Source organism: Aspergillus pseudotamarii (genome assembly GCF_009193445.1).
Source record: "Aspergillus pseudotamarii strain CBS 117625 unplaced genomic scaffold BDV38scaffold_1, whole genome shotgun sequence".
NCBI classification, from domain to species: Eukaryota; Fungi; Ascomycota; class Eurotiomycetes; order Eurotiales; family Aspergillaceae; genus Aspergillus; species Aspergillus pseudotamarii.
In genome coordinates, this window is record NW_022475015.1 from 893,700 (window position 1) to 917,557 (window position 23,858).

The 23,858-nt window shown below is 47.3% G+C and overlaps 9 protein-coding genes across 9 annotated transcripts; 4 read left to right on the top strand and 5 right to left on the bottom strand.

Annotated features, from left to right (window-relative positions):
• Positions 1-607: 607 nt before the first annotated feature.
• BDV38DRAFT_276898 (uncharacterized protein) lies at positions 608-1,078 on the bottom strand (the record flags this gene model as incomplete). The annotated part of the gene is made up of 1 exon (XM_032058357.1): positions 608-1,078. The coding sequence occupies one exon, from the start codon at positions 1,076-1,078 to the stop codon at positions 608-610; it is 471 nt and encodes a 156-aa protein (XP_031919891.1).
• A 633-nt stretch (positions 1,079-1,711) lies between these two features.
• Positions 1,712-3,841, bottom strand: BDV38DRAFT_232106 (uncharacterized protein). The gene is made up of 2 exons (XM_032053008.1): positions 3,808-3,841; positions 1,712-3,676 (listed from the first exon to the last, which is right to left on the bottom strand). The coding sequence occupies exon 2, from the start codon at positions 3,297-3,299 to the stop codon at positions 2,106-2,108; it is 1,194 nt and encodes a 397-aa protein (XP_031919892.1). The 5' UTR covers positions 3,300-3,676; positions 3,808-3,841; the 3' UTR covers positions 1,712-2,105.
• Positions 3,842-4,534: 693 nt separating this feature from the next.
• Positions 4,535-6,005, top strand: BDV38DRAFT_232107 (aldo/keto reductase family protein). The gene is made up of 4 exons (XM_032053009.1): positions 4,535-4,649; positions 4,720-4,758; positions 4,825-5,362; positions 5,444-6,005. The coding sequence occupies exons 1-4, from the start codon at positions 4,592-4,594 to the stop codon at positions 5,817-5,819; spliced, it is 1,011 nt and encodes a 336-aa protein (XP_031919893.1). The 5' UTR covers positions 4,535-4,591; the 3' UTR covers positions 5,820-6,005.
• A 239-nt stretch (positions 6,006-6,244) lies between these two features.
• On the bottom strand, positions 6,245-8,848 carry BDV38DRAFT_289662 (major facilitator superfamily domain-containing protein; the record flags this gene model as incomplete). The annotated part of the gene is made up of 7 exons (XM_032061306.1): positions 6,245-6,575; positions 6,671-7,000; positions 7,099-7,808; positions 7,884-7,979; positions 8,064-8,229; positions 8,287-8,432; positions 8,837-8,848. 7 exons carry the CDS (start codon positions 8,846-8,848, stop codon positions 6,245-6,247), a joined length of 1,791 nt encoding a protein of 596 aa, XP_031919894.1.
• Positions 8,849-9,132: 284 nt separating this feature from the next.
• Positions 9,133-10,327, top strand: BDV38DRAFT_289665 (alpha/beta hydrolase). The gene is made up of 2 exons (XM_032061307.1): positions 9,133-9,394; positions 9,460-10,327. Exons 1-2 carry the CDS (start codon positions 9,234-9,236, stop codon positions 10,238-10,240), a joined length of 942 nt encoding a protein of 313 aa, XP_031919895.1. The 5' UTR covers positions 9,133-9,233; the 3' UTR covers positions 10,241-10,327.
• Positions 10,328-12,543: 2,216 nt separating this feature from the next.
• BDV38DRAFT_289667 (alpha-keto acid decarboxylase family protein) lies at positions 12,544-14,256 on the top strand (the record flags this gene model as incomplete). Its single annotated transcript, XM_032061308.1, has 1 exon — positions 12,544-14,256. One exon carries the CDS (start codon positions 12,544-12,546, stop codon positions 14,254-14,256), a length of 1,713 nt encoding a protein of 570 aa, XP_031919896.1.
• Positions 14,257-15,412: 1,156 nt separating this feature from the next.
• BDV38DRAFT_232112 (uncharacterized protein) lies at positions 15,413-16,173 on the top strand. Its single transcript, XM_032053010.1, has one exon. It carries the CDS (start codon positions 15,593-15,595, stop codon positions 15,905-15,907), a length of 315 nt encoding a protein of 104 aa, XP_031919897.1. The 5' UTR covers positions 15,413-15,592; the 3' UTR covers positions 15,908-16,173.
• A 920-nt stretch (positions 16,174-17,093) lies between these two features.
• On the bottom strand, positions 17,094-18,745 carry BDV38DRAFT_289670 (SNG1 family protein). Its single transcript, XM_032061309.1, has 3 exons — positions 18,527-18,745; positions 17,379-18,458; positions 17,094-17,328 (listed from the first exon to the last, which is right to left on the bottom strand). Exons 1-3 carry the CDS (start codon positions 18,651-18,653, stop codon positions 17,180-17,182), a joined length of 1,356 nt encoding a protein of 451 aa, XP_031919898.1. The 5' UTR covers positions 18,654-18,745; the 3' UTR covers positions 17,094-17,179.
• An 839-nt stretch (positions 18,746-19,584) lies between these two features.
• On the bottom strand, positions 19,585-20,391 carry BDV38DRAFT_276905 (uncharacterized protein; the record flags this gene model as incomplete). Its single annotated transcript, XM_032058358.1, has 3 exons — positions 19,585-19,951; positions 20,027-20,214; positions 20,266-20,391. The coding sequence occupies 3 exons, from the start codon at positions 20,389-20,391 to the stop codon at positions 19,585-19,587; spliced, it is 681 nt and encodes a 226-aa protein (XP_031919899.1).
• Positions 20,392-23,858: the final 3,467 nt, after the last annotated feature.

The following is a 23,858-nucleotide window of genomic DNA, read 5'->3' on the forward strand; positions in this document are numbered from 1 at the left end:
ATACTTTATAGAGTGCCAAAGCTATTGTTTGGGTTTGTATGACCTTACCAGATAGTGAGCTATTGAAGGGCCTCATTCTTGGTGAACTAGCAACATATACTAGTCTCTAATTTGGCAATAAAAGAAACATTAGTACACATCCCTACTCCCATTGTTATTCAGCTTTAAGCTTTCGTTGATCTCTTTCGTAGAAACAGAGATCCTACATTCCAGATGACAAAATAACAGTACCGAGGATCCGGCACTCGGCAAGCTTAAAAGCGGACCATGACTCGAGTAAACCGTCAATCATGCCTGATCTGGAAATTGGACGGTTCCTCGGGTTCAACTTTCCATATCTACGGAGGCCATCAAGTTTCAGGAGGTTTCATGTAAAAGGCTCGAAATTTTCAGTCATTAAAATTAAGAATAACCCAGCTCGATACCGACCGACATCCAAACCATCAGAAAAATAAAATATAATACAGCAGGTCATATCATAAGGGTATTAGATAATATGTCCTGCCCGATGCATCGCAAGACGAATCACCGCAGAAAACAAAAGCATATAGACAAATTCCCCCCATTCGTCACCCGAAACCAAGAACCACCCGTGGGAAGGAAGTATCTAAGCAACAACACCCATGAGAGCGGAGCAGAAGACCATGGCCAAGAGACCCAGACCGCCCTTGGAGACAGCGGGCTGGATGGCATAGGCGGCGCTGTCGGAGGAGGTGGAGGAGGCACCGCTGCCGGTGGAAGTACCAGACTGGTCGCCGGTCTTGGTGGAGGACGGGGCGGAGGCAGTGGCGGTGGCGTTATCCTTGCCCTTGCAGTAGAACTCGCGGCCGTCCTGGGCGCCGTTCTTGCGCAGGCAGTCCTTGAGATCGCCGATGCTCTGGCCCTGGGCAAGACAGTAGAGGCCGCAACCGTTGTCGAAATCGGTCACCTTGGCGGGGGAGCAGCACTTGTCCATGATATCGGAGTAGTTGCCGGTCTTGGGGAGGGCACAGGCGGCATCGTCGACGGGGAGCTGCCAGTAGGTCACGGTGTTGCAGGCGGTGGCGCTGGCAGCGACGGAGGTGGTGGTGGCAGACATTTTAAGAATGGGGTTTTTGTTATGTTGTTGTTGTTTCAGTAAGTCTGGATTTGAGCGAGTGTATACTAGATATACTAGTAGTAAGGTGTAGACTCGAGACGAAAACGAAGGACAGAAAACTGGGTGGTTTTTTGACAGGAGAGAGAGAGAGAGAGAGAGACGGGCTGGGAAAGTCAAAAAGAGCTTTATATTATTCCAATACAAAGAAAAGCCGACCATGGGCTGACAACGAACTCAATCCTGCACTGGACCAGCTCAACGCTGGTTGGTTCCTGTCGCATGCTCCACTCGCTCTTTCTGGCTTGGCGTCGGGAGCCCGATTGGTGATCGGCAATCCCTGTCTCGCTTGTTCCATCGTGATTGGGTTGTATTTATATTGATCCCAGTTTTCATACGAAGAACTCAAGGTATTTCAGCAGCAGGTGACTTGGTGTCATATCGTTGGGTGGCTGACCGGTACAACTCATGGTACAGACAAGGTACGACTTGGTTCTTGTCTGCGCCTCCTTGCATACGTAGGCATTGTGGCAGCCCTATGAGTGAAAATGGTGAAAGGGGAAAAGGTTTCCACACCCGGACCGTATCCGACATGCCGTCCTGGACTGGTCACTTATTGGCATGGCCCCTTCTGGGTCCCTTAATTTGTCCCGGATTTCAGATTTTTAGTCTACCCCGTGATTCATCCGGTTTGGAGCTCCGCCACATACGTAAATATTTACATAATATTATTAATGCCTGGAATAACCGAGTGTGACCTCTCATGTTGCGTTGCAAAACAGTTAAAGATCAGACAGGCAGAGGTGTTCGCTGCCTAATTAATCAGGCCGAAGATGGCCTCAAAGACAAACAATATAACGAGTCACTTGCCGCTACCGTTGCATGCATTGTAATAGTACAACGCCCATTGTGCAGGGACTTGGTTTCCCGTCGTACGCCGTACCTACATTCTCTTCAAATTCATGCACGATTGAACGACTTCTCGAGGAAACCAAAAAGGAAACCCAAATGTGAGTTGGGGTATCTAGACTCAAGTTGATTTTGTATCGACTTCCGAATATCCATACTTCGTCAATAATTCCCCCTCCGCCCCGTTCCAAGTCCGACCCTGTAAATGCCCCAGGCAGAGCTGCTTTCCCTCATCCGGATAGTACAGCCAACAGGCCCATTTATGCCACTGACCCTCCTTCATCTGCTGTCGCGCCTGCTGACCAACCTTATCCTCAATAAACTCCCCCCGCCGCATTGTCAGCCGATTCGGGAACACCCGCGAGAGGTAATGTTCCGTCGACGCAATATGTGGCTTATCAAACCAGAAATACAGCGGCGTCAACGGCACGGTCATTTCTGGCCGCGATAGCGGGACAAAGTCGAGCGTGAGATCACGAGTCAAAGCCCGCAAGGCCGGGAAATCCAGCACACAAGGCTGCGTAGCATAGGAGAGCATGCGCACCGAGGGGAACGATACGTATTTGACCGCCGCAACTTGGTCTACGTCCGAACACTCCATAATCTCCAGTAACGGTGCTAATGGAATATCGGCGACGAGCGCCCAGTCATGTTGCTGGACCCAGACGTACGGGGTCTCACAGACCCGCAGGGCCGAGCGCACGGCCAGCCCGAACCCCAGACGCGCTGCGGGTTCGATGAAAGTCACTTGCTTGGTGTCGGTCTGGGTGATGGACAGATCAACCACGTTGTTGAGGTGGTCGAGACCGAATTCGGCCTGGTCCTGCCATTCTTGCATCACGGGGTCGGGGCTGGCATCGGACGATGCATATTCGCGGAGAATCAGCTCCTTGACATTTTGTTTGTAGACACCGTAATTGGCAGCGACTTCGGGGGTGGCTTGCCCCTTTTTCAAGCGGGAACGAGTTCCGACGCGGTCAAAGGTGTCGAAGACCACAATGACCCGGGCGCTGATTAAGTCTGTGCAGTGGCGGTGGAAAGACTGCAAGACGGAGGAGATCAGTTCCGTCGACGGGATGGACGGGGTGGGTGAGGTCGTGACGATCACAGTCAATTGACTGGATCTTGGCACCATTGGTGCTTCACGACAGAGTCTATCTCGTTCGTGACTCGGTTGTATTGTATAGCCGAGAAGGATGAGTGGGTGAGGCGATGGGGAACATTTTTCCCAAGTTTTTCCGGTCCGCCGGTACCGTGAAAGATTTCGTAAGATTACGTGACCTAAATCATGCTGTCGATTTCTGCCTGTTTTCATTTTGTATGCACCACAAAGGGCTTTGCCAGCAGTGACATGATCATCATAAATTTCACATAAAGTATTCGAAATCTATATGAAGATATTCATAATATCACCAATTCAAATTTAGTTCTTTCTACTTGGAAAGGGCTTGATGAGACCGGTAGCGGGATGAACATATTCAATAGTATGTATGATAACCTGCAAAGGTACCTTTTTCCATGCCATCGAATTCTATATCTAGAAGGATAATATGATGCACCGGGCAGAATTATAGAATAATAGAACTTATAGAATGATTTCTGAAGTACCAATCGTCTGTTCCTTATGATTCCACCGATTTCTGCCCTGTGTGTCTGTCGTTGAGAAAGTGCACTAGGCAAGGGTCTGTTCCTGTATGTAACTGAAGTATGCTCCCTCCCCTACTTGCAGAATGGTTGTTACAACTCCTGCTTATGCTGCTGGAGTCGATGTAGGGGCCGTGGTCATAGTTGGTCTACTGACAAGGGCAATCCTCTATTGTTAGGCGGTATTTCGATTGGTACAGATATATATATGTGTGTGTGTGTGTGCTGAGGAACGACACGAGACACGCTCAAATGGCTTTTGATACCCTCAATATTGACCCTATATGGACCAAGTTCAATCAATTTCAAATGCTTTCAAACTCCAGGACTTGGCGTTTTATAACATAGGGAAATATATATAACTTGAGTCAAAATATACCAGTAGTTCTTGAAAATATTTAGTTGCGGTAAGCTGCGCCCCTCAAGTGGGTCGCAGTCGCAGATGGGTTTTGCTTACGATGGTGTGTCTCCCAATGTTGATTGAATAGGAGTTTGAGTATCTTGTTGTTGGGGCACGTTTAGAGAGGTATAGGAGGTATAGATCAATTGGTCCCGTACCTATACTCTGTAGTCTAGTTATGTGTTATCAGAACTAGAATGCTTTGCTTCCCCACTTAATGTATCGTTCGCTTACTCTCCACCCGCATCGCCCGCATAATTGACGTGTTCTCGCGACTTTCTTTATTCGCCGCCCCCACATGTTAGGTCTTTCTACCAGCGACAACTATTGGAGGGCTCGTCAACGCCGGGCAGTGGTATCGGCTTGCCCCTCAATGAGGTGCGTCTCCACCATAGCCTTGCAGCTTTAATAATAAGTGGGAGGCCTTAGGAGACCTAGCCTCCTCTATGAAAACCTTTCACATTTCCATCTTTCGACCGTCCCATGTTATCCTGCCAAAAAGCTTTGTCTTGCAAGCTTGTCTAGTATTGTGTTAAATCGCAAAGAAACCCTCAACCTGTAGTATGGCCGACGGATACAGCGACAGCCCTCAGGGCTCGACTCTTTTCGAACTAAACAATGGTACATTCAAGAGTGATACTGTTCGATGTATCCGTTCCTGAATACAGGGCTAACAAGGGTACTCATTAAGGATTGAAAATACCTGCGCTAGGTTTCGGGGCTATGAAAAGTCAGTGACATCATCCGGGACCCGGGGCTGTACATCTCAATCATGACGGCTGACAATATGGTACAGAAGGTCTGGTATTACCAGAAGAAGAGAGGGACTATGTTCGCAGCCTGATAGTGCAAGCCATTAAAGCGGGCTATCGCTTAATTGATACATCTAAGATCTATGCAACTGAGGACCTTGTTGGAGAAGCTATCAAGGAATCTGGAGTACCTCGTTCGGAGATCACTGTGGTGACAAAGCTGTCTAGTGATGATCACCATGATGTTCGTGCGGCTTTTGAGCGATCGCGGAGCTTGCTCGATACCTACATTGATATCTATATCATGCATTGGCCGCAAGGCTTTGCCAAAGATATGTCACGCCCGTTGGCGTCTGATGAGAATCCCACGTATATAGAGGTCTATAAAGAGATGGAGAAGCTCGTGGGGCCAGACTGCAGGGGTATCGGTGTTGGCAACCTCACACAGAAGACGTTGGACCTGTTGCTCAAAGAAGCGGAAATCAAGCCTGTGGTCAATGAAATCGAGATCCATCCCCTGAATCCAAATACAAAGTTGGTCCCGTATTGTCTGGAACGAGGCATACGTCCAATCGCCTGGGGGTGAGTTTGCGTTCGATTGATTAACTCAGCACCATGGTGTTTAATCAAATGAAATTCTCATGAACTGACCAAATTGAACAGCCCCCTAGCAGGCGGTCCTACAAGTCATTACACGAACACCTCCGCAATCTATGAGAGTGACCTTCTCACCTCTCTTTCATCACGCTATGACCGTTCCATCGGGACGGTCATTTTGTCATGGCTCGTTCAACGTGGAATCGTCGTAATTCCACATTCAAGCTCACTGACCCGGCTGACCGAGAATCGACGCCTCGCGAGACTAACCTACGAGGAGGTCCAACAGATAAATTCGTTGCACGAGGAACTCGGGAGAACACGGCTTATCGATTCTGTGGCCCAATGCTGGATGGAGGTACCAGGGAAAGGGAAAACTGTTATGGGATGGACAGTACAGGAGCTTGGGTGGGTAGACGATAAGGGAGAATGTTTGGTTTAATGATATTTACAACATCCTGGATTACTTTCAGGGGTGTTGGCAGCACTTCATTAGAACGATCGCCTGGGCTATCCATGGGATGGCTGTCGACATCTAGGATGAGAACATCCTTTCAAACGCAAAGCACAACGAACTTTCTCTTGCTAAATCATATTAGTGACCGAGTCCCTTGCTTGGAGGTCTGGCCTCTGATCGTTATCTCGAAGAAAACCGTAGCCTATTAGAACCTAATCATCAATCTGTTAGAGCAGAGACCCAAGAATATTGTAGCCGGATATCTAGCCTTGTAGGAAGATAATGTAAAAGTAGTTTTCATATATCTTAACTTAATCTATTCTCGAACTCAAAAGATATCAACTATCTGTTAGTCACCCCGGACTACATGGTGACTACTATTGGGTATTCAAAAACAAGAGCGTTTGCCCTCAAGTCATCTGCTTCGCTGATTCACCCTCTACTTTATCTGACCTTTCCACTGTATCCCCGACCACATTATCTCGCTTATCGAGATGCACATTCTTTAAGAAGAACATAACAATAAGCATTGGTGACACAGCACACAAACCCCCAATCGCCAGAAGCCGTTGTGTCTCTCGATAGCTGCGATCGATAGCCTCCCGGGCTGGCGTTCCCTTGGCATATTTCTTAGCCGTGACGATAGACTGGAAGATAGCCATCGCTTGCGGCTTTAGTTCATCGGGGAGATATTTCCGTAGTTTTGTGGGAAGGTTGTTTCGCCATATTGCACCTGATATGCTATCATACAAGGTGGTCAGTGATGATGAGATTGTAACATATATAACCCTAGCAAGAGGAATGATGATCGGGTTCCGAATCAATCGGGTACGAACCTGGTCCCTATCGCTCCGCCTACCCCCATTGATGCGAAAAATACAGCCGTCACAACGGATATTTCTTGCTTCGATACTACCGCTTGTGCTGAGACCTGCGATGCGGTTTGGTAGAATCCTCGACCGATCCCGATTAATGCTTTTGCTGTTACAAAAGATGCCTCGTTGCCCATTTTACCGTCTCCCATATCAATGAGATAGAGGAGGATGCCCATGCCAAGGACGCAGAGAGGAGCTCCGACTAGGACCCAGATTTGCGACCGCTTGGTGTATTTCATGAAAAGGCCAGCGAAGATGCCTGAAGCTTGGAAGGATACGCGTAGCGCATTACTACCGGATAGGGATTAGAGATCAAGGAAATATGAAGAACTGCCGTTATGAAGGTAGAAAAGAATTTTAGGAGGGGGCTCCCCTGGATGTGTACTTACTCAATCCTAGTCGCATGTCCGGGAGAATAGCCACCCACTACTTGAAGGTAGCTGCTGTAGAATACGGTGAACATGGAGTAATGAAGAAAGTCTAAGGCTCCTAATAAACAGGCAGCTGCGACTGTCCTGCTCTTAACCATTCTGTATGGGATGAATGGCTTCTTGGCAACGAAAATATCCCAGAGAGCAAAAAGAACGAGGAGTACAACACCGACGACGAGTAGTGCAATGAATGTAGCACTCTGCCAACGATCACTTCGATTCGCTCCTGTTAAGGAAATAGGTATCAAAGTTAGAGCCAACCCTGCTAGGAGAAGAAGAGCACCTGGGAGGTCGAGCTGAACCCATAATAGTTCATATGCCTGCTTCCACCATGGTTGGGCCTCGTGTAACCCCAGCTGAGCAGCAAAGTGCTTTTTACCGAGTCCGTTTCTCATTGCTCGGTGTTGGTGGAAGAATACAGAACCCAGTAGGGGAAGACCACAGATAGGCAGTACGATAGCCCACATACCCCAGCCCCAGCGCCAGGTGGAGTGGTCCAACACGGATTGCCCAATCGTTGTGCCAAGGTATAATGTTGGTATGGTGGATAATGAGTCGGGCAATGTTGACCATAGACCACGGTTGATCAGGTTTGTAACGTCGGCGATAAAGACTTGCTGCGTGAGACCGAACCCGGTCGAGCCGACAGAGTGGAAGACTGCAGCAACCTAGCGATGACTAGTTAGTACCGCAATGGTTTGGAAGGTATACTTTGGGGTCCGATGAGACTCTATCTCACATACAGCATATTGCGATATATTCGTGCATGCAGCATAAATGGCATAACACAATGTGGTGATCAGAATCGAAAAGGTGAACATCTCTCCTCTTCCAAATACCTGGTGTTTGATGTTAATGTTGGAACCTATGGCTATTTTGATGGCCCTCGATGAACCAACAAGGAGAGGAGAGGAGGGTCGTACATCTCCCAGTTTAGCAATGATAGGGTATGCAGTAATACTTGCTATATTACTGGCCACTCTTGCTGCACTCATCGAGGAGTGGCTCTTAAAGGAACTTGTGGTGTATGGAATATAGACCTGGCTAGAATAATCTCCAAAGTGCGTCGCGAGTGTATATAGGAATAGACTAGGGGAGGCCTCGTTAGCTTGCAGTCTTTTTCATGTCCGTAACATCAAGTAGTACCCTATAAAAGTAATTATCATGCCCTTTTTAGACCACGTCTTTCGTAGTAATGCTGCTCGCTGTACTCCTGCTTGAGCACTGCCGGCAGTCGAAGCAGTTTCAACATCGTGTCTGTCGGGTAGGACCTCAGTAGTTCTATCGTGTGTCTGTTTGTTGCTTGAATCTGTATCTGGGGGCATCTGTGGCTGCGACTGGGATATTCTTTCTTGTTCCATTGGCGTACGTCCAGGCTTGGGGAACATAAAAATTGAATAGAGTTACTGGGTGTAGTTAGGACCGGGGGAAATAGAGTTGAATTCGGGAAAGAGACAGAAAAGGTGTAGGTGAAGAATAAGCGGGAGTGGTTCCGTTATAATGTATTCTATGAAATGTCAGTCCTCCATTTACGTTAAGGGTCCTCTGTATTGCCATAGCGAGTGGCACACAGATATTTCTGACCCGAAATGGCACCAGATCCGCCGACCTACCTACCTTTACCCATCCATACTATCACGTAACTCCTATCCTTCCCGAATCTCCGCTACTGTCTGTAGAATGGAAAAGTCGGCACAAACCCGGACATGACGGCTTATTATCGGTTATCCCCTATCTAATGATCTGATTAGATTGACTTCCCACGCCTTGCCAAGCCATTTACCTTATGGTGGGTATAGAACTACGATTGCTGTTGGTTAGAACCGCCGGGATACGAGAGCCAAGCACTGTTTACCTAATGATATACCAAAGACAGCAAGCAAAGAGATCAGCCAAGCATATACTAACATCCCATTCGGTGAGCTAGATATTGCACATGCGACGTTCTGCATGTGGCATCCTTCACGATAATACCTGGTACCTACGCCTATCCGGCTCGCTTGCACCTCTTCATGAAGAACAGCTGTTCGCTCGGTGGAATTTGAAGGTCACCGTGAGGACACACAGACTTCAGGCTGTCATTCTAGTGATATATGAGGCGTGGATTTCTTGAATCGTTACACATGTCTGCACATGCTCCCAATACACTACAGCTGGAGCTGAAGGACCCTGATGGTGATGCATATTGGATTCAGGTGGCGTGGCCTCTAGCCTGGAACGATCCTAAGACTCCCGGCCATAGCGCCTCCATCATGTATGTTAACCACAAATCTACCAGCATTATCAACGAAGTGCAATTACTCCTAACGCTTATTTTAGTTATGTGCTTGATGGCAATGCACTCTTCTTCACAACGGCCGAAGCGTCCCGCCGTAGTTCAATGCTCCCTACAAGCGATGATGCTGTTGTGGTAGGTATTGGTTATCCCGTCGAAGACAGGCCATACAGTCCGCGAAGGCAATATGACTACACCCCGCCATGTGATAGCTATGTGGCACCATGCGGAATCGATGGTCAGAAACAAGCTATGCCCCACGGTGGTGCAACGCGATTCCTTGAATTCATTGTCTATACTGTACGGACCACTTTGCTTGCAGACGTCTTCTCTAGCCTCTGCGTGAATAAAGAAATCCTCATCGGGCATTCATTGGGCGGGCTTTGCACTTTACATGCCCTTTTTGAGAACATAACGCCTTTTGATACCTTTATTGCCATTAGTCCTTCAATATGGTGGAGCAATGAGTTTATTCTGGAAGAAGCAGAGCGTTTCTTGAAGCAACATCTGGATGGTGGAGAGTCTAAGTCATCAAACACATTGCCTACTCTAATGATTATTTATGGGAGTCTGGAGCAAGGCCGGCGGTGCCACCCAAGCTGGAGCGAGGATAAGTACCGGAGAGTGAAAGCTTTGTCACAGGAAAGAAAAATGAAAGACAACGCCGATGGGTTAGCAAATCGTCTGCGACAAAGTGGGCGATTGCAAAAGGTGCGGGTAAAGGAATATCGAGATGAGGATCATGGGAGTGTGGTTGGTGCTGGGATTAGTTGGGCAGTTGGGGCTGTGTTGGACGATGGCAGATTCTTCGATGGGGATGACTAGCTGGCATGCTTCCACTCTCCAGTTTATTTTGGGACTATAATGCTCTCTGTTGACCTCATCGAAGCTTAATACAGGATTGATAGCCAGTAATCATCGAATGTGATGTACATAGTTTCGGAAACTACTAACGAAAGCGAGTTTACATTCTTCTATACAGCCATATATTGGGGTTTGAGTGTCTCGTCAGCATGGCTTTAACCGTCGCCATACAGTCCCAAATCTAAGAAGAACACGGATGGATTTATATTAGAGCTACACAAATTCATCAACTTATATTGCAAACTGACCAAGAAGCCAACTAGCATAGATCGATAGCGGGACGAGGCCTCTCCAGGCACAAAAAGGGCTTCGATGGAGCTGAGCAGCCCTCTACCATCAGAGAATTACTTTTTACATTGCTCTATTACTGAGGAGGATATCGGCTCCCTGGCCCCGTCTTAAAGCAATGTCAAATGAAGACCGCAGCAGAAGCTCTTCCAATTATTAGCAACCCTAATTATAGTGGGCGTATACTTTTGATAAAAAGATTACTCGTTATAAAATAGGGCACTGCCCTGACCGAGAATATACGCAAGGCTGAGTATGCTATTCGCAGGTTCATGCAGGTGACCCAATTAAACCAACCTAAGCTAATAGTTGACCTACTAGTATAACAAAAAGCTCATGTAGGGGTCCGAGCTATCGGAGTCTGTCCGGTTGGCCAGAAGCGTCTGTTTATCAAGAAAGCACTAACCTTGCAAGTTCATCGACTGAGGTTTACAGCAGTTGACTTAAAGAAGGACTATAGGAACTAGACTTATATAGTATCTCCATTTTTCTACCTTGCTGTCTCCACCTCAATTTTCTTTCCAGCTTCTATCTTCTGTCGCTTCCTTCTCGTAAGAATATATACAAGGTTAATTGGTCAATTGAAAAAGACATGCTCTATACCAAAATACTGACGACAAGCCACCACACAAATATACAGAACAAAAGACAAGAATACGTAGCATAAAACAACCTATTAATCGATATACGCCGCAACTTACAGCTATAGATCCAGCCATAGCCCAACCAATCGCAACCAGCCTATAACAAAGCAAGCACCTACCCTTCTCATGTCGTGTCATGCCATGCCACGCCAAAAACCAAGGCCGCGCAGGTGGAGTGCGGATACTAGCGCGATAGCCGGACCTATATTCCTGCACCCCATAGACGGAGGTCGTCCTGATGGCTCCCACTTTCATATGTCGCTGGGGAGACTAAGATGATGCGAAACTTGCCAAGAGAGGAAACGTACTACTTGGCTCAGCTTGGCTCCAGATGACGTACCCGGTCACTACACTCCGCGTAAGTTGGGTGGAGGAACCCTGTTGATAAAGAGTTCTAGATGTACCACAGACTCATAAGAATCAAGGCCTGTCAGTCCCACGAAGAGGTGCTAGCACAGACATGCACCGAAGCCAAAAAGTGAACCCTGCCCTGCTTCCGAGACCTCTGTTGTCGGCCCCACATTTTTAGTTTCACTTAGCGTGGTTCCTGTTAACCTTATATGGAGTATAGTTCAAGACATCTGAGCAGGTAATATAGTAAAAATCCGAAAATGTTCCGAAGAAAGTGGGATGGGTGTTCGAAGGTGTTTCGACTGTCGGGCTCTTGACCGCTACTACGTGGTATGGTGGGAAACCAAGTAAATATTCTCATAGTTCCAGGATGTATATTAATATGCTATCTGTGGAGATTTCGTAAGGCGTTTTTTGATCCGCTTGATAAGGCCTTTAGTCTCTTATAATGGGATGAAATGAAGATAGGGAAAATGGGGGGTTTTGTGATATTGCCGGCCAATGGTTGTTTCCCGTTCCATGGAACGGATAGTGAAGAGACATTCCCGCACTGTAATTGCTCCATTGCAGTGGCTGGGGAAGACCACAGATAAAACGTTACTGCTAAGCAGCCATCACCGAATAGCATCAAATAAAGTAAACATGCTTATAATTAAGTCTATTCAATAACCCTGCAAGCTCAATATAGTCACTCTAATTGTGCCAGTGGTTTAAATCTAGAATATAAACCGGCTCCTCTTTCATAACTAGCCCAGACGCCGTGCATTAGGGCTGAAATCCTTCACAGTTAGGGGCCTTGGCGGTGTTGTAGATCAAAAGAACACGGAATACGACTCCGGGTAGTTTCAGAATTCAGTCGTCTTCTCCTCCTAGATATGCTAGGTGTAGTTGGTGAATTATAAATTAGAGCAAGGGTCAAACTTGCACGCAGCTCTTTAGTCGTGAAGCTCTATCAGTGCTATCTTTGCCAATAAAATGACCATGTCTGAGACGATTCATCTGGCGGAGTACCTCTTCCGACGTCTCCGTCAGGCTGGCTTGCAGGCCGTCCATGGAGTGCCCGGCGACTACAATCTCTTGATGATGGACTATATTGTTCCAGCTGGGCTGGAGTGGGTTGGGAATTGCAACGAGCTCAATGCCGGCTACGCCGCGGACGGGTATGCGCGAGTTAAAGGGATTGGCGCGCTAGTCACAACGTTTGGCGTCGGAGAGCTATCGGCTATCAACGCTGTCGCCGGCTCATATGCGGAAATGGCTCCGGTGGTTCACATTGTTGGGACACCGAAACGTGTCATGCAGACGCGAGGGGCTAAACTTCACCATTCCGTGTGCAGTGGGAAACCAAGCGATTTCACCATGTTCGCAGAGATGTACTCCAAGATCACGGCGGCACAAGAGAATCTTTTCAATGCTTCCACAGCTCCCGTCCAGATTGACCGGCTGATACGGGAATGTATCATTCAATCTCGACCGGTCTACTTGCAAGTTCCGGCGGACATGGTTCTCGAGCCTATCCCCACCGCAGCTCTTCGCCGACCTCTAGATCTCAGCCCACCTTCCAACAACCCGGAGATTGAGCAGGGCGTATCTGATATCATTGTTGAGCGAATCAGCAATGCGAGACAACCATTCATTTTGATCGATGCCGGCACGTCACGCTACGGACTAGTAAGCGAAGCAGATGAGCTCGTCAAAACGACGGGGTTCCCAACTGCCACGACGCCCTTCGGAAAGGGAATCACAGATGAAACTCTCCCTAACTTCCACGGCATTTATGCATCGGTAGGAGAAGGGACGTATGTGTCATACGTTGAATCGTGTGATTTGATCATCAATATCGGTCCGGTCCACAGTAATGTTAATACCTCCTGTTTCACCACGATTCCTAATCCCCACGTGTCCATCGTCTTCGACCAGTCTTCCGTCACTATTGATGGCAAGGTGTGCAACATCTTACCGAAAGGTGTATTGAGAAGGGTACTCGACCAGCTTCGGGATGTTATGCTCTCTTTCTGGCCGTACCCGAATTTACCAGACCCACGATCTGCATTAAAGCGCATCCCACCAGTTAGCAGCACAGGGGTACTGACACAAGACGTATTATTCAAGCGCATGTCACACTTCTTTCGTCCTGGAGACATAATTCTAACCGAGACCGGCACCGCAAGTAACGGTGGACGCGATTTCGTCTTTCCTCAAAACGTGAGCATGATAAACTCCGGTGTCTGGCTGTCAATCGGCTACATGCTCGGGGCCGCCCAAGGGGTAGCCCTAGCACAACGAAATATGGGCTCACAAGGGCGAACAATCCTTTTTATCGGTGATGGCAGCTTCCAAGTGACAGCCCAGGAGCTGAGCACTATAATTCGCAAGAAGCTGAGTGCCATTATCTTTTTGATCAATAATGATGGCTACACGATCGAGCGTTTAATTCATGGCATGGATGCCGAGTACAATGATATTGCCATGTGGCGATATCTGGATTCACCTTCGTATTTTGGGGCTCCTTCCGACGATTCATATCCTGTGCTTACTGAGAAGGTGAAAACGTTGGGGGAGCTTGATGGTGTTTTATCCAAGGAGGACTTTCAGTGCGGCCCGGGGTTGCGAATGGTGGAGTTGATCATGGGTGTTTCAGATTGTACAGAAACATTGAAGTTGTTTCTTCAGATGTATGCTTCTAGAAAGTGATTTTGTTCCTGGTTTCAGCTTCCTGGGAGTAGCACTCGAAATGTAAATAAGAGATGTCGGTCTACAAAAGACTTCCAGTGTTGGTATCATGGAATGAACATCGTGTACGGAGAAACATGGTACCGAGATTCGAGGCAAATAGAAAGATATTCATGTTCAATTGCGGACAATTAATAACTGGGATGATTACCTACCAACTAGGCTAATACCACACTCTATGCCAAGTTCACCAGCAGCCTCCAAAATCCCCTCCACACCCCAACACCCCCTCTGCTCCAACCTCACAGTTCATGCCTGAATAACACCTATCCTCATCATCTTCTCGGAGCGGACATATGTTCCTTCAACCCGCCAACAGTACCAATGATCTTAAGAACTAAGGTGTCTATGATCCTTCCTCCAAATCCAGATATGAGAAATAGGTCTATCGCTATCCCTATATGTTGGTTCTTGGATCATGGCGACTTGAACTTTGGTGACAAGGTGAATCTGGATTGTAATAGTGGTGGTTAGTGTATGACCATCTCCATGTTACGATTCGTTCTGCCTCGTCGAGGTTACCTCCTGTGTGTAGCGGATGAGTAGCGGGGAGGGTTGCTATTAGAGTGGCACGGGTTCCCCGCTAAACCCGACGACCCAGAGCTGGGTCTTGCGGGGAACTCCATCGACTCTCCATATGCTGGCCATGACACATGGAGTCATGACGTAGACAACCAGTAAAATCGATTTTCGCTCCAGCGCTGAAAGGTGAAGCACCGGCAATATACTGGAGTTATCCACATAATTTCTATATCAACTGTTCATGTAGAGTCCCTGCGCTGAATACGACATTGTCACTGGCCCAGTTGGTCAAGAATTAATCTTTAGCATAGTATTTCTATAATGGACCCAGGTCCATCATGATGTTGATAGGCCCTTCTTCAAGAGAACCAAACATTGTCAGATGAGTTCCAGAATACCTCCTCAATTATAGATGAACTTTGGGATAGAAGGTCATACGACTTGCCCCATACAGACATATATGACATCAAGGCTTAGATCATCTGATGATGGGTGGCGAGTAACATGTTAGCCATGCGTCATATACGGATCACCTCAAGCTGAGATGATTAGTATGATACTTCTTCAGTAAAGTGATGTACCCATGAGAATAAAATGCAGCTCTTTTCTTTATCCGTCCGATATCCAGATTTGCCATTCATCGTTGGTGACATCTGAACTAAATTAGAAGAGTCTTTTTGATCCGAATATCTCCTTGAAACACACAGTAAGCTTCGTTTATTATCTATCTCCGACCCTATTTGATTTGGAACTGCATCTAACCAGCCTTGGATAGATGAGTAATACTGCCCATGGGACCTTCACTAGTGATGGGAGAGGGTACTTTTCCGGGGTCTATATGATGCCCGACAACACGCAGAGGACATTCACCGGACAATTTTCATCTGCGGTCCCAGCATACTCCGTGCCGACATCCACAATTACCTACGACGGTGATCTGGATGGCATCCACAATGTGGAAGGGGTCATTGGAGAATCTGAGATGGATTCCCAGCTGGACAACGGGGTGGTGTTAAGTGGAAGACTGACGGCACCGGTCGATGGGAGTTACAGTGTTATGGGTCAGGGAACATGGTCCGTAACATACTAGACCAGCCATGGTGGAATATGGGGCGAGTCGCTATCGAAACATACAAGTCTGAATGGGTGATGAGATGACAATTGGTTGCTTGCTATTCAACACAGCTATAGGAGAGATATGTTTGGGAATCCTAAACTCGGGAACGTCAGACTTGGTGCAAATGTTCATGAGCAACGAAATTAAGCGTTAATCAATAATTTGACTCCTTGTATGCAGAAACAGACTGTATCATCATAGGACACTAGCACTGGAACCTACTATAGGACTTTTTTCCCGCTTACAGGCCGGATCATCCCACAGAGTAGTCCAACCAAAGCTGCCAGCCGCAACCCATCGTAAAGTAGTAAAATATCAAATACTAAAACACAATCAATGAATACTCACCGCGGTACTTTAGGAAAAAGGAATATACTGAAAATGGTAGAACTAACCCCAGGAGGGAATTCTCAGGTCCTCCCTGTATATATGAAAGCTTTACCATCCTACATTCTGTACTTCTCCAGGTAAAACATATTACTGTCACGGGCTGAACCCAATATGGTGTTCAGATTAAGCCTTCCGCTACCCCATAAGACCTCGATTGTCAGACTGGAATTTTGGAAATGCGCTTCAGCATTTTGTTTCCTCGCACCAACCGTTTAATATATTATCCAAGAGAATAATCAAACCCCGGGCCGGGGTCCTCTTCATAGGTTTACCAACGCTGTCTTATAATGCTTCTAGCTTAGCGAAAGTTTCCTCATTTGGATTTTAGTCCGGCGAGTACGGGAGTAAGTATATATAAGCTCAGCCCCTTCTTACATGCACATTTATACCATTTTATCAAAGTAGTAAAAGGAAGCTTTTATGCATGACAGGCATAGCCTTTGGCTCTGGCCACTTTCCACAGTAATGGCCAAGTTATTTGGTGAAATCTTCAATGGTAGGGGTGTCAGTTAAGTATTAAGAATTTCACACTATGCCATGCTGCAAAGGCTTAGCTGTATGATCTGCGCGACCTAAGTTTAAGCTTCAAATGGGGCTGGTCCTACCGCTAATACATATTTAGCAACTACTAGCGGGTGCATAAATCGATATCTGAATCCTCTTTGGTTAAACACCGACTCAATTGAGCTGTATTTGATTTAGTCTGTCATTTGAACCGAATGCAACAATAGCGGCATGGTGTCATTAATCTATACTGGTCTAATCTATACTTCTCTCTAATCCATAGGGGTTAATCTATACTTCTAACAGCGCAAACATAAGGCAGAAACAAAGATAATCACGAAAGATCACAAATTAGAGACCCCGCTTCATCTTCCATCTCATGATGAAGGAGGCAAACGGGAAGAACACGATAGATACGCCGATCCAGGCAAAAAGGACGCCGAAATCCAGGCCGATACGAGAGTGTGTCCCGAAGAGGATGGTACGTAACGCCTCGACAACTGGATTGTATTAGTCTTAATTTGAATTACCAGAGAAGAGGCAGACTTACTCCGATGCAACGGCCATGCGTAACCCCATCGGAAGAATCCCGGAGCTAAGTCCAACGCATAGAATCCGGTGGCAACGTTACTGATGACCCAGAAAATAAGGAACAGCGAGCTCCAGGGGAATCCTAAGACCATGGCCATATTCTCAAGAGGAAACCCGAGCGCACTCATGCCTACCCAGTTCAACATCCAGAACACCACAAAGGATCCATGTCCATAGGCATTCGGGTTGCTAGCAGAAACGGTATCTGGTGCCGGGGAGTTGCTGAACGGGATCTGGAAGGCCAGCGACACGAAGGAGTAAAACAGGGACAGGAAGAAATAGGCTGTAATGTTGGAACACACACGCCAAAGCAGCCACTGCGGAATCTTCAGGGGAGGATGATTGCCTTTGAGGAACTGCGCGTGAACCGGCATCAGGAATGGGGAGTTGAAGAAGGCGATGATAATCAGATAGATCAAGCCGATCGTCACAGACGGTGTCGCAGCGGCCGGGCCGAACGGCCTAAGGTCCAAAGTGTTGAATCCAATAGCCGGGTTTATCGCTTGGGGCACATTCGAAATGTTCAGCGATTCTTGCACCACAGTTTGTACCCAGCGTGGTCCGAATTCGGCCAGAACCGTGTTCGCAAAGGTTGTCAGTCCCGGTGTGATGTAACTGGAATAGGTCGTTTCATCACGAGCGGTGATGACAACGAATTGAACGGCCCCAGTGGGATCGTACGAGGAATTTCCGCTCCTGACAGCATCGTGGAGAAGGGTAGTGGCATTCGCATTGACGATGATGGCAGCATATGCATGCTCATCATACACACCCTGTCGCACGGCCCAAGGATCATAGCTAAAGTCATCCGGAGATTTGATGGTATATCCCAATCGGCCGGTTTCAGGGGTTTGGATTAGCTTCTCTGCCACCTCCGTCACTGCAGGTCCCACAATCGGTTGTGTATCACGATACGGATCGACCATCCCATCAAGGTCGACAACCCAGACTGTTAACGAATGGAGATTCTCTTCGACGCGGAACTGAACCGCCCAGTATAGAGAGAGGATACAAAGGATGAAGACGCAAAGCGTGAGAACTATACGAGGGTACCGTTTAGTAAGTATCGCATAATCGACATGCAGAGAACAAAGATTTTCCGCTCACCTGTACGGCCCCATTGGATAAACACTTGACGTCGAACGGACTTCAGCGAGGGATCGAAAAAGGAGACTGCAGTTGGTGGCACTTCGGCCTTATCGCTGCCTTCGCCAATCTCTGTCTTCTCGCTCATCTTTATGAAACTTGTTGTCGTCCAAACCGGTTCAGGGGAGGAGTAGCGAAAAGTACTAAGGGCGTTGATAATGGCGCATATGGCGAGATGCCTTAGAATTTATGAGCCAAGTAATTGCCAATCACGTCAATCGTCTGATGTAAAAAAAAAAAAAAAAAATCTCGGATTTGGAGACAAACACTCGGGATATTTTCTGAATCGGGTATCTATAGACCTGCCGTCGGAGACGATGATTGGACCGGAGATTTGCCGGCATACACAGGCCGACAAAGCCACGTGATATTCGGGTGTCCGGCACGTGTCGATCTTATCTGATAGCAAATCGAAGGTCGGATTTATAATATCCAACGGATTTTGCGTATAGCGAGATAAACTCCGATTCACCATGCACGCTGACAGAAGAAATATGCTTAAGCTCCGGCCCACTAGGATCAGCGATAGAGCATGTCCAACTTGCTCGATTATACCTGTGTCGTTTCGCATACAGCTAGAATCTTGCAGACTAAGCTAAACAGTAGTAGCCTGTCCTAGACCCCTACTCCACTAATTTATTCAATTACCTAAACCCTCGATGATTTCGGGACGAACTGAAGGCCGAGGGCCGTTCTCGTCCTTATCCCCGAAGGCTCACCCTGGAATTCTAAGCTCCAACCTTGATATACTTAAATCCTATCGAATTTCATAAAAAGAAAAGTCTCAGTGTGGAAAGGTGCTATGTTCCATGCACTAAGTACTCCCTTGGGGCCGGCCTTGGACGGTATTTACCCATCACTAGACATACTATTTGCAGATGTTAGGGAGCTTCCTTCATATCGTGCTTTACTAACACACACTCCCCCCCTATGTGTTTCATTGATCATAACAAGCTAGCAACCTCCACACAGCAAGCAAATTACCCCTCGTGGAATAATCTTGCCGTCCAACTTCATATCTAAGCTATCGCCAGCGCAAGCATCATAGCCGCACCGCCAGCCACCCACTGAGCAGTGCCAGTGGCCAATGGCATAGCCGCATTGTCACTAGTGTCCACGGTGGAAGTGGAAGTTGCAGAGGATAAAACGGAAGATCCCAGTGTAGTACTACCGATATCAGAAGCGGTGGTCTTAGAAACACTGGAGCTTGTGACTGAGGCGGTAGCACTGGCAGGAACAGACTCAGTGGCAGTGATGGTGACAGTCATATGGGGGATGCGGGAGCTGCTGTCAAAACTCTGAATTCCGGTGTCCGAGACGAACGTACTAATGGCTTTACAGGATGCGTAGGTGGTGCTGGCGAAAGAACAGCCGGCTGAGATGGTGCTAAGTTCATTAGTTCCTTCAATCCGGTGCTTCGGTGCCTTTATGCTACAGCTATTTAGAGTGATTGATACATACAAGCCATGGGTCGTATAGGCAAACTCAAAGGTGGTGCTTCCCGCGGTTATGGTATAGTCCGCGTCGGGGACCCAGCACTGATCATCATCATCGGGTGCTGCACTAGATCTAGGAGCTGCGACACTGGCGAGAGTAATGGGTGCAACCTCAGCACAGTTGAATACAAGGGTAGTAAGGGCGCCACCCGTCTGGTTGTGATGGTTAGAGGCGTACTCTCTGCATGGGATCGGGATACGAACAGTGCCAATGAGCTTAGCGTCGCTAGGAAAGGATCTTTCGGGATAAAGGAAAGATACAACATCGTTAGCGCCAGCGACTGTGACAGTGGCCAGGAGGACTAGGCAGCGGGTGGCTTGGAGACGCATGGTAATGCACTAGCGTGTGACGATCAAAACGGGCCACATAGATGAAAATGTATATACCAGGGACTACAATGGAGACGGTGGCGCTGACTATGAGGATGAGTGGGGAGTATATAATTTGACGGCGAAGGCGATGCTGTACTCCATTGAGGGGTAGGAACTTGGAAAGATTTCGCGATGCAACGCTACAAGTTACCGATGAGGTTGGGGCTCAGACGTCCACCATGGTGGTTCGCTGCGGAGTACGACTGGTCGACTAAGATCCGACTAATGCTAGACTAGCAGACCCCTCAGTCTAGTATCTTACGACATCCATCTGTGCCCAGATCTCATTTAGCCCTACGATGTTTAAACATTTTACATTTTGGAGGTAGTACCGAGTATATGTATACTACTATATGTTAAGAGTACATTTACAGTACGCAATGCAGACTTGGCAAATATACTCCCACTACCGGCGGCCTGGCGTTAGATCGATCCATGAGGAAGTAACGTCCCGACTTAATCTAGCGCTACACTGAGCTAGTGATGAATATTCAAGCCGGAATCGGTTCTATTGACTGCGTCTGAGTGAATGCTATCCGTTCCTTCTCTAGATCCGACATTTTATGAACCATATCGCGCACTTAATTTGTAATCTCGTGCTCAAGTTAGCCTGTTCAATTTATGTTATCGTAAAAGGGGTTTCCTTTTATTGCCATCTTTCTCAAAAATGGTTCAGAGTATTTCATCTTGCAATGCATGAATGCCCCCAGAGGTGTATCAGAGCGCTAGACCGGCACTGTGTCGACAAAGCCCTCGAGGACCTCCGCCGCACTTACAAGCAGACAACCCAGCAGACTATAGTCTGGTAGGTCATCTTCTTGTAAGCACATACGCCAATTTTACCAGCTAATGCCCCAAATTCACAGATTCGGTATTCCCGAATGATCCTTCTTCCCTAGGCATCCATGTAAGAAACGAAAGCCGTTGCATGTAGTTTTGGTCATCTGGAACACGCACTATATCGTCTATCGTTCATAGGTACAACGAACTGCCAGCGGGGCGTACCATAATTACACATATTCAATGGTTGTAAAATAACGGCTCAAATCCTGCATTGAACAGTAAGGATTTCCAATGCTGGACTCCACTACATATTTCAGATAGTCGTTTATAGCTCAATGCGAGAAGGGTTTCATCCAATATGAGCATTTACAAAACAATTTCTAACGGAATCGCAGTCGGCGGCGATAGTAGATAAGAAAGCACCAGTACTCTGGTACTATGCGCGCAAATAATATTAATGTAATGTAGAGTGAGCATGGGCGGTGCTAATAGGGAATCCGTTCTATAATCATGCAAGCTGATGTAGAAAGCCTTTCCATCACCATCCACATTCATGCGTAGCACTTGTCCTAAGAAATTATTTTTTTGAAGGTCACAGGGCCCAAGTCAATTTGCAGTGGTATATTCTCCTTTGATGCTGCCACTGTTATGGTAATCCTCTGTGTTAAATGATGGGCGCCAGTAGCGGGTATCTATCAACTGGCTGCAGCCTTAATTGAGTAAACAAGATACCCCCAGTGATATTGTAACGCTACGTATTAGCTTGGGATGGTGCATAGATAGATGTCATGATCCACCATCCCGCGTATGGGGCCAAATTTCCTGTTAATTTGTCAGATCCGTCCCGCAGAGTAGCCTAACTACCTCTAGACTTTCTTACCTTCATAAAACCGAAGAACGCCGTCCAGATCATCTGCAGCTAATATGGAATTGCATGCGAGCACTCCAGCCGGACTCCGTCGCTCGATCCCTGGCCTGCCCACTAAACCTCCAATCCCCAATTCATGCCCAATGGCACTAGCCATATTTAGAGCGCTAAGGTAACTATCCGATGGACAGTGGCCGGACTTTCATCGTATCTCTATCTAGATTGGGGATCTCGATATGGAATGCTGAGCAAGCTTGGATGCATACCCCCTTGATCCAAGGCTGCTGTATCCTCTTTCGTGTGTGTGCGCTTTCTTAAAGCATCAATAAGAGGGCTACTATAGCACTAGGATCTTATAAATATTAGGAAACTTAGCCGGCAATTTGAATTTGATTGATCAATCATAGGTCGCTAAGGCACCGGATTTTATATCCGGATGATGCAAAAATAAAGTCTACCTTCTCTGGTCGGGAGTTTGGTGGAGCTCTGTCGCTAATTCGGTGGTATAAAATCAGGACTCTGACTTCTGATCAGCCTTAATCCGTGACCACTCTCTATATCATGCTAACTCCGGAGCAATATAGCGACCAAGACGACTTATAGAAATTTAGGGTTACATTAGTGATATTGTAACAGAAATACCGTTTCCGAGTATTAGCTCTCGATGTTTCGCAATCAAGATATTTTTCTGAGCTACCCCGAGGGCCCGAGCTGTTCCTCTGCTCTGGTCCTGAATCATTCGATCTCTAGCCATACCCTAGCTAATCCTCCAAGAGAACTTATAAGCATATCCTTGTTTCATTACGCCCCGTAGCTGTCCAGGCCTTAGTAAATTGGGACGACTATTTCTATATACGGGCTCTTGGGATGTTGATCTCGATGAGGATCAACTATCATGGTCTCTTCAGCCGGTGGAAAAATACACCCTCGAACGTGGTTCTCACAACCTCAACCCTCCCAGGAAGCATAAGCTATGGATGCCCGACACAATTCCGTTCTCTAGCCTAGGATATCATATCTCTTTGCGGTTCTGCGGTAGATTTGAAATTAGGCAAGATGATTGCCAATATTTTCTTATTTCGGACACATTGCGTATTCCCCCTTAGATCGTGCCACAGCACAGGTTATAGCACGTAGCTTACGAGTACCTCCGTCACCCGTCAATATGTGGAAGATAAAAGCCATGCACCACCCGCACCCCACCTAGTGACCAATGCTCCAGAAACTCTTCCACAGGAAAAGCGAAGGATACTGAAAACACACTACGCTTATGTAAAGCACGCATTCATCGCGATAAGGAAACATGGTTTGTTAGACCACCCCCGAGGTTCGGCATGTAGGGTTAACCTGGCCACCGTTTCAATTAGAAGCTCAATACCTCATCGCAGCAGACCCCTGATGTCTCTCACTCGCTGGACAGAGTACGTCTACAGCAGTCATTAAGTTTACAGTCCCGTTACTGAGTTATGTAGATAATGAAGCTGAGCCAGGCTCTCGTGACGTTGAGTCGGCAATCATTGGCATCCATATGCGACAAGCAAGATGGCAATGGTTTACCTATGCCAAAAGATATTGACGATATGATTCGCCTGCAGGTCATACTCTCAGCAGAGCTTTCCCGCTTATATGACGCCCTGGATTGCGAGGGGCACTGTCCGACTCAATCTGTCCATGGGTTTTAATTTACTCTGCGAGGGTTAGCCCTTATCCACGCAGTTCCTTATCGGTGGAGCAAACAAGGGACTGAGGGAATTTCACCACTAATGCCACTGCG

Bases quoted from the DNA above. Each gene is read 5' to 3' on its own strand.
- BDV38DRAFT_232106 (XM_032053008.1), bottom strand. From the start codon at position 3,299: ATGAAAACAGGCAGAAATCGACAGCATGATTTAGGTCACGTAATCTTA.
- BDV38DRAFT_232107 (XM_032053009.1), top strand. From the start codon at position 4,592: ATGGCCGACGGATACAGCGACAGCCCTCAGGGCTCGACTCTTTTCGAA. The intron at 4,759-4,824 runs GTCAGTGACATC...AATATGGTACAG, and splicing joins AGGTTTCGGGGCTATGAAAA to AAGGTCTGGTATTACCAGAA. The intron at 5,363-5,443 runs GTGAGTTTGCGT...CAAATTGAACAG, and splicing joins ATACGTCCAATCGCCTGGGG to CCCCCTAGCAGGCGGTCCTA.
- BDV38DRAFT_289665 (XM_032061307.1), top strand. From the start codon at position 9,234: ATGAGGCGTGGATTTCTTGAATCGTTACACATGTCTGCACATGCTCCC. The intron at 9,395-9,459 runs GTATGTTAACCA...CGCTTATTTTAG, and splicing joins GGCCATAGCGCCTCCATCAT to TTATGTGCTTGATGGCAATG.
- BDV38DRAFT_232112 (XM_032053010.1), top strand. From the start codon at position 15,593: ATGAGTAATACTGCCCATGGGACCTTCACTAGTGATGGGAGAGGGTAC.
- BDV38DRAFT_289670 (XM_032061309.1), bottom strand. From the start codon at position 18,653: ATGAGCGAGAAGACAGAGATTGGCGAAGGCAGCGATAAGGCCGAAGTG. The intron at 18,459-18,526 runs GTGAGCGGAAAA...ACCCTCGTATAG, and splicing joins TATCCAATGGGGCCGTACAG to TTCTCACGCTTTGCGTCTTC. The intron at 17,329-17,378 runs GTAAGTCTGCCT...AATACAATCCAG, and splicing joins CGCATGGCCGTTGCATCGGA to TTGTCGAGGCGTTACGTACC.